Source organism: Felis catus, chromosome D1, assembly GCF_018350175.1.
Source record: "Felis catus isolate Fca126 chromosome D1, F.catus_Fca126_mat1.0, whole genome shotgun sequence".
Taxonomy (NCBI): domain Eukaryota; kingdom Metazoa; phylum Chordata; class Mammalia; order Carnivora; family Felidae; genus Felis; species Felis catus.
The window spans coordinates 92,922,555-92,931,156 of record NC_058377.1 but is presented as its reverse complement, the minus strand read 5'-3'; the positions used below and the strand labels follow the sequence as shown (position 1 = coordinate 92,931,156).

Genomic DNA, 8,602 nt, shown 5'->3' with positions numbered 1-8,602 from the left:
AACAATGATTTCAGGAGTAGATTCCTTAATGTGTCGTACCCATTTAGCCCATCCCTCCTCCTACAACCCCTCCAGTAACCTTCTGTTTGTTCTCCATATTTAAGAGTCTCTTATGTTTTGTCCCCCTCCCTGTTGTTATATTATTTTTGCTTCCCTTCCCTCATATTCATCTGTTCTGTGTCTTAAAGTCCTCATATGAGTGAAGTCATATGATATATGTCTTTGACTGACTAATTTCGCTTAGCATAATACCCTCTAGTTCCATCCACATAGTTGCAAATGGCAAGATTTCATTCTTTTTGATTGCCAAGTAATATTCCATTGTATATATATACACCACACCTTCTTTATCGATTCATTTGGGCTCCTTCCATACCTTGGCTATTGCTGATAGTGCTGCTATAAACATTGGAGTGCAGGGCAAACATATTTTCTAACACTCCTCTTGCATGATAGCAAGAACTAGATGAAGAATAAACATTTTTATACACGTATATTGTTAAACATATGCACATATAAATTTCCAAATTTTAAATGTTCAAACTTCTCTGTTTTGAGAATAATAAATGAGTGCAGCTCAGGTTATGATGGAATAATTCCTGGTATTACTGTGATTAAACCAGGTACATTAAAGTAAGCAGTGATGAATTAAAAGCACAGTAGAATTCTTAGTGGGTGTGAACTGATGAGTAATCTTAATTAGAGGTAAAATGTGCCCATTATTTTTGTGCTATAAATGAATTATCATATTATGAATTACAGAGATAAAGACAATGTGAGGCACAGTGACACATTAGTCAAAGACTAAGCATAAGTGAACTGGGTACAGTTATTTCTTTTGGAAAGGAAGAAGAAAAAGACAAAACTTATTCCACAGCTGATAATCTCAATTTACCTAAATATCAGTGGTTCCCACATTTGTTAATTGGTGATGTTTTATTCTATAGTTCATGAACTGGATTTGCTTCATAGTTTGGCTATAGTCAAAATTCAATTATAATTGTATATTCAACTTAAGCTAAAATATTATAAAACTGCCTATTTTAGCCCAGTCACAGAACAAAGGAAAATCAGGAAAATGTACATCAATTGGCTCCCCCTCCAGTGAGTGTTGCATATTAGCCAATTACTAGAAAATAAATTCACCATTTCTTGAGATGAAGCACCTACCTACTGGTTCAAATAAATACAGGTGGGTGGGAAGGTCAGTAATAATAATTTGCTATATTACAAGTGATAACATAATTGTTAAGCTGTATTTTCTTTTACTTTAATTATTTGGCATAAAGTACCAACTGACAACTCACTTAATGGAGCATCTGAAGACATTAGTCAAAGGAAAATGACCTTATAGAGTAGCCTCCTTTGAACTGAACAACCTGTGGAAAGAGTATATTCACTAGACTCTTCATATTGACTTAAGTTTGGGATCATGATATGGAAAAATTTTTAAAGATAAAAATTTTGCTTCAAAAGTATTACTTTAATTAACTTATGTAATATTTCCACAGATCCAACAAAGTTTGACAAAGAGGATAGGAAAGTTCGGTTAAGGCCTAAGTCTTTAAGGGATGACTGGGTGGGTCAGTCGGTTAAGTGTCTGACTTTGGCTCAGGTCGTCATCTCATGGGTTGGGGATTCAAACCCTTTGTTGGGCTCTGTGCTGACAGCTCAGAGCCTTGAGCCTGCTTCAGATTCTGTGTCTCCCTGTCTCTCTGCCCCTCCCCCACTCTTACTTTCTCTGTCTCTAAAATGAATAAACATTAAAACTTTTTTAATTAAAAAAAGGACTTAAGTCTTCATATATCAGATATCAAGTAGATAGTAAAATACTTCTTAATTCCAAAGAGTTTGTACTTTTGAACATATCACAAAGATGTCTTCTTAAACACTCTGGTGAAAAAACACAAAGATGCTTGGTTTTCTCTTCTATGCTCTTAGTAAACTAAAATAGAAAAGAGAATAGTACTTTTTAATCCAAGGATTCTTTTTCCCTTTTGTCCCCCAAGCCAAACTGTATCCAGCTTTATCAAAGATGCTTTTCATAAACAATCATGGTGTTATAGGCAAGACATAGGCATATAATCATTAACAGTATGCAACCTTTAAACTCCTTTCTTTAGTGGACAGCCCAAATCAGAAAGCCACTATAAAATCCAATGAAATCTTCATGTGATTCTCTGAACAGGGAAAGTTTAGATGAGGGTTGACATTTCACATTTAGCATGTTGTTTAACAACTTTTCACAAGCCAACCCTGACTTCCAGAAAATGAAATCTAAATGGCAGCATTATCAATTTGAAGATGGACAAGCTAAAAAAGGAGCTCTTTTGAGAGATGCCATCTCAATAGCAGATTGCCTGATGTACCGGGAACCATTTTTGGTGGTCAAGTTCCAACAGGTTTCTGGATTTAAGGGAGTCAAGTCTATACAGAAGGTAGAGAGGGAAAATAAGACATAAAAAAATGAATTTTAGTTTTTCTACACTACCAGGTGTTTGTCCCAAGGTGGCTAATGTCCATCAGCATCAAGGAATCCGTCCTCCCGGGAACCAAGTGGAAGTTTCTCAAAACTAGAAAGGAAAGGTGTTTTCCCTTATATCAATCCAGCTTCAGAGATAGTCTATTAGTGACATGTGCCTTTCCCCCAAAACAACAATGAAGTGTTCTCTGTGCTAACAACTAGCTTTAAAAAAAAAAAAAGTAAAACATATTTCTGCATTTTTTATATTTATTTGAGAGAGAGAGAGAGAGAGAGAGGGGGAGAGAGAGAGAGAGAGCATGTACATGTATGTGTGTGTGAGCACAAGCAGGGGAGGGGCACAGAGAGGAGGAGGAAACGAATTCCAAGCAGGCCCTGCACTGTCAGCACAGAGCCTGATACAGGGCTTAATCTCATCAACCCTGAGATGACCTGAGAGGAAATCAAGAGTTGGACATGTAACTAAATAAGCCACCCAGGTACCCCCCAAATTCTGCATTTTTATAAAACTTGATAAGAATAGTATTTCAAACACTATAGTCACCAGAAGTACACAGTTACCAAAAATGTTCACACTTCACTTGGCATCTCCAGCACCTTCAGCTGTCTGTGTCTGGTCTGTTTTGGCAACTCCATTGTCTGCAGTGTTATTCCCATCCTTGCAGGCATCAACTTCCCTGTTTTTTCCTTTGGGTACCTTCTCTCCCTTCTTTGCATAGGCCTCTTTAGGCTTGGGCTTTGGAGGAGCAGTTTCAGCAGATAACCTTGCAGATCTTTTCTGTGATTCATCCTTCACCTTGGCTTTATCTCCTTTAGCCTCCCCTTCAGCATTTCTCTTGGACGTGGTGATGCTGGAGGGGTGGGCTTTAGTGGGTCAAGGGGTCCTTCTCACTAGTTTTTCACACTCCTCCTAAGGATTCTTGTTGCCTTTTGATACCTCAATTAACTTTTAGAATACTTGAAGCGCTCTTTGAGGTCAGCACCTGAAGGCATTGGTAATCACACACACACACACACACACACACACACACACACACACACACACACGCTGGAAATACCACTCAACAATCAAAAATAATGAAATCTTGCCATTTGTGACTACGTGGATGGAACTAGAGTATATTATGCTAAGCAATATAAGTCAGGCAGAGAAAGACAAATACATAATTTCACTCATGTGGAATTTGAGAAACAAATGGATGTAGGGAAAGGGAAGGAAAAATAAGATAAAACCAGAGGGGGAGGCAAACCCTAAGAGACTTAAATACAGAGAAGAAACTGGGGTATGCTGGAGGGGAGGTGGCTGGGGGATGGGCTAAATGGGTGATGGGCATTAAGGATGACACTTGTTGGGATGAGCCCTGGGGTTGTATGTAAGTGATGAATCTCTGGGTTCTACTCCTGAGACCAGTGCTATACTGGTTAACTAACTTGAAATAGATTTAAAATAAAAAAAAATAATTTACATTGTACAACTTTAACTGGTCTGTACATACCATGGCAGGTGATTTTGTAATAAACTATAATTGGGCTTCCTACTAGTAAAAATAGTCTTTGCTTAGACTGTGGAGGTGTTTCTGAAGATTTTTTTTGAAAAGACACTTAAGAGAAAAAAAGAAAGTCTGGCTATGCTATTATGAAAGAAAATTAGAAAAATTATTTTGAGTGTGACCTTTAGAGCCAATGGCTCTCCTGAGATAATAGTGGGCCTGTCATTCTTTTTGGACCAAAGTTGTTAGCTTTATGCAACTACTGTATACTGCAAGGTTTTCTAGAACGGGAGACTTTGCATAATGTATTACATGTCTCAGTTCACACCAAGGGGCTGGGAAAAGCTCAAGTGGCATAGTCTGATAGATGTTCCAGAGATGGACATTTTAATTATAATCAGATGCTAAATTATTTCCATGTGGGTTGTATTATCACCTTGAGAATTTCTCAATACATGCTTGAAGCATTTTCCCTAGGATGTAAATGTTTCTAATTTTTACTGAATTTAGCATCTAAAAATGTTTGTCCCTAGTAGTTTTGTTTAAACAAAGACATCATTGGGGCGCCTGGGTGGCTCAGTAGGTTAAGCCTCCGACTTCAGCTCAGGTCACGCTCTCACGGTCCGTGAGTTCCAGCCCCGCGTCGGGCTGTGGGCTAATGGCTCAGAGCCTGGAGCCTGCTTCCGGTTCTGTGTCTCCCTCTCTCTCTGCCCCTCCCCCGTTCATGCTCTGTCTCTCTCTGTCTCAAAAATAAATAAACGTTAAAAAAAAATTAAAAAATAAAAAAATAAATAAACAAAGACATCATTGGATTACAGATAAGGAACTGTTTCTAGATTAAGAATGTTACTTATATAATAACCTTGCCCAGTTAATTATTTTCTCTCAATATTTAAAACTCAGGTTAATCATATTAACAGAATCAAAAGACAAAATATAAATAGAATATAAATAATATTAACAATAACAACCATTTTAAGACACGAAATGAAGCAAAGCATGGAATTTGAAATGACAAATATGTTTAAGTTTCCTGTGTGAACCTATAGAAATTGATTAGTTTTTCTTAGTCGTAATTTCTTTCTTGCTAAAAATAGAATTAATAAAATCTGTTTCCTTATAGAAAATAAGTGGAAAAAAGAAATGAATATATTTTTGTTTATTTCATACAATAGACAGCGCTTTAGTATGTATTTAAGAATTGGTACCTTAATTTTGTTAGTGAATGGAGCACATTATAGTTTACAAATAATACTTTCATAATGAGTAATATTTTCACTACTTTTTCTTTTTTATATGCAAGTGAAACTGAGAGTTTAGATGATTTTCTCCAGTTTTGCATGTAGCAACTTTCTAAGTGATGTCTTCATCTATTCCACAAATATTCTGATGTTTTACACTATCTTAAAGTCTTTACAACTGAAGACATTGAGGCACAGAGAGCTGAGATCATCTTCTAGGGATCACACAGCTAAGGTATAAAGAGACAGGACTCCTAATCTCAGCAAGATCTCAAGCTCTTTATGTTACAACACTCTGAACCCCCACACAGTCAAGGACACCATGCTGCACTTGCAATCTAATCTCCATTCCCTCTTTCACTCTATTTTCCATCCTCTTATTATTAAAGCCACTTATTTTTCCCCAAACAGACCATCTACTTTCCACCATGTTTACCCACATCCTAAAATTTTATCCCCACTTTTCTTTACTGATTGCATTCCTGGTGTTCTCTCAAATTTTGTGGACACTGGCCTCTCTTTTGAATTCCTTCAATAAACTACCAGACAAAATCACATCACCTTTGTGTTTCCATTGCTCCTTATACAAGTGTTTCTTATAACCCATTATAAACCAATAATAAAATATCTAACCACTGTTTTAGAACATGTGTCTAATCTAAACATTTTACATGTTTACTCATTTAAGATCACAAAAGTCTTATGGGTGGGCACCTGGGTGGCTCAGCCGGTTAAGCATCCAACTTGGGCTCAGGTCATGATCTCAGTGTCCATAAGTTCAAGCCCCATGTCCGGCTCTGTGCTGATGGCTCAGAGCCTGGAGCCTGCTTCAGCTTCAGATTCTGTGTCTTCGTCTCTCTCTGCTGCTCCCTGACTCACACTCTCCCTCTGTTAAAAATAAAGATTATTTTTTTTAGTTTTATGGTTTACTTATTATACTACTTTTACAGACATGCAGGTGAGGGAAATTTCCTATTTACCCACCTCAGCCTTCATATACTTCCTGGTTTCATGTTATATCTTTTCCCACCCATTCACCTTCAGTTTTTGGTGTATTCCATACTTACAGTTTCTCTCTTCTAGACGGCAGATAGTTAGGCTTTGCTTATTGATCCATTCTGGACATTTCTTAGTTGGGATTTTCATAAAAACATGTCCTTATTGGTGTGATGGTTATTGTTTATGGAACAAACTGCCATGTGAACACAGAAACTAGAGAAACAGAGAAGGTGTTGCAGGGGAGAGGATACTTGATTTCACCCTTGAAGAGCAAATGAAGAAGGTTATATGTGCCCAATGGTGATAGCATCACTGACAGAGGAAATGGCATATGCAAAGGTACACAGTTCCAAAGTAGCAAAGGTATAGTATATAAGAGATATTTGGCACACGTACCTTTTTAATATACTTTTCTATAGGAGTACTGGATGCCTTCTAGTGAAGGATTGAGTTTTGCGGTCACATTTTTACAGATGAACTCCTGGTACTTTACATCTCCTGGCAGAACCATGACTAATTGGAACAGCTTTCAATGTGCTAATTAAGTTAGATTCCCTAAATCTCTCTTTTGAGGATTAGAACTAGGAAGCATGGGCATTCGTATTGGAAAATGGTAACACACCAAAAAATACATTTGATGAGGGTAAGAAAGCAATAAATGTTTATGTAGTTATTTTGTCTTTACTTATAGAAAACAGTGCATTCCTTTCAACATAATTTCCAATTAGCAGCATGGCACTATTTATTTTTACCATATAGATCTATTAGGTGTACTTCAGAGATGTTTTCAAGATTCCTATGGTGCCTTTTTTGGCTACCCTAGGAGAGAATGTCGTGAAAATGATAGCTGATACAATCGTGGCAAAGATAGTATGAATGAATGAAAAAGAGAAATCAGCTCAGTTCTGTCCATTTCCTTTGTGCTATTTCAGTGTCATATCACGAATATTTAATCATGCCTCACCGATGCAGGGAAATAGCGGGTGATATGAACAATAATGGGAATGGATACTAACATGATGAGGGATGGTTATGTTTTTATGTGTTCTATAAAGTCCCACATATCGTTATGGAATTCCATAAATAATGGCAAAACTGGCTTAATATATTCAGTAACTGATGTTCCACTTGAGATTGGGATTGACCGTGTTTTCATATTAGAGAAAAATAATACTAATCCAAAACAGTTTAAAGGGATGGAAAACACTACAAATCAAAGTTGTGAAGAAATGATAGGCCGTTTTCTTTATATTAAAAAAAAGAGTAAAAAGTGCTGAATTATGGCGGAGACTTGAATGGGCCATAATGAATCTCAGTGGCTGAAAGCTGATTCAAAATAAATGGAGATAATTAACAGATTGGAGATCTGCAAGCAACAGGTAATTGGATTATCAATGGATAATTTGTTTCCATGGACGTTTTTACTATCCGCACATCTGCAATATTTCATTCTTGTCATTTTGTTCTCTGAAAGAATGTCCTCAAAACTTAGTTAATCCCCTGTATGATCTCTGTAATTAGGTTATTTTGAAGAGATGGCTACTGCTTTTTTATCCTCAAACAACATCCAAATCCCTCATTTTAATTACAAATGACACTTTATTTCCTCTGTTTTGTACTGACCCTTTGAAAAGAGTGAGGCTTTTTTCATTCTCTAGGGAGCACAAACCCAAGTTTAATAACCTTGATCTTTTAAAATATTGATTCATTAATCTGGGTGTTTTTGCTAGTCACAACAATTGAACATTTCAAGTTTCAAATATCTTTTCATCAAATTTCTAACTCTGCCATAAATTTGAAAGTTTCAAATGTGCAGTGAGCCTCTACATTACCTGCTTTTCTTTCTATTGTCATGTCAAGCCTATGATGGTCAATTTTCTGTTTTTCTAAGGAATATGGAAGACCACTTCCCTTTGTTGATGGGAAAAAAAGGCAGTGGGTGTCAACATTGTTACAAAGATTTTGTTCAATATATCTAAAGCATGTAGCAAATTTCAAACACAAGAAAAGCAGATGATAAAACTAAGACTACTAACCAAACCCATGAGGCCCAAAGTCACAGAAATGGTAAGCCAAGAATTTTGTGAAAGGGCCATTATGTGTGACAGAGAGAAACACCGTTAATGGACCCAGGTATTGTATGAAAAGCACACTCTGAAGCCAGACACACTGGCTTCCTATCCCATTCTTACCTCTTGTTAGCTATATAATGTTGCATAAATTACTAAACATCTTGATTCATTCACCTATGAGTAGAACATAATATTAATCCCCAAATGCCAAATATATAGAAATGATTAAAAGAATAATAAAGATCTTAGAGCAGTGTCTTCTGACACATGGTTATCCCTATGTTAGCATTTATTATTGTTATTGCGGTTAAGAGAATA

General features: G+C 36.6%; 1 protein-coding gene across 1 annotated transcript; it reads right to left on the bottom strand.

Annotated features, from left to right (window-relative positions):
* Positions 1-3,059: 3,059 nt before the first annotated feature.
* On the bottom strand, positions 3,060-8,066 carry LOC101080573 (non-histone chromosomal protein HMG-17-like). Its single transcript, XM_045038101.1, has 2 exons — positions 8,045-8,066; positions 3,060-3,346 (listed from the first exon to the last, which is right to left on the bottom strand). Exons 1-2 carry the CDS (start codon positions 8,064-8,066, stop codon positions 3,060-3,062), a joined length of 309 nt encoding a protein of 102 aa, XP_044894036.1.
* Between the last annotated feature and the right edge of the window lie 536 nt (positions 8,067-8,602).

Excerpts from the sequence above, each read along its gene's own strand:
- LOC101080573 (XM_045038101.1), bottom strand. The coding sequence starts at position 8,066 with ATGACAATAGAAAGAAAAGCAG. Across the intron at positions 3,347-8,044 it reads GACAATAGAAAGAAAAGCAG|CCCACCCCTCCAGCATCACC; the intron begins GTAATGTAGAGG and ends GACCCACTAAAG.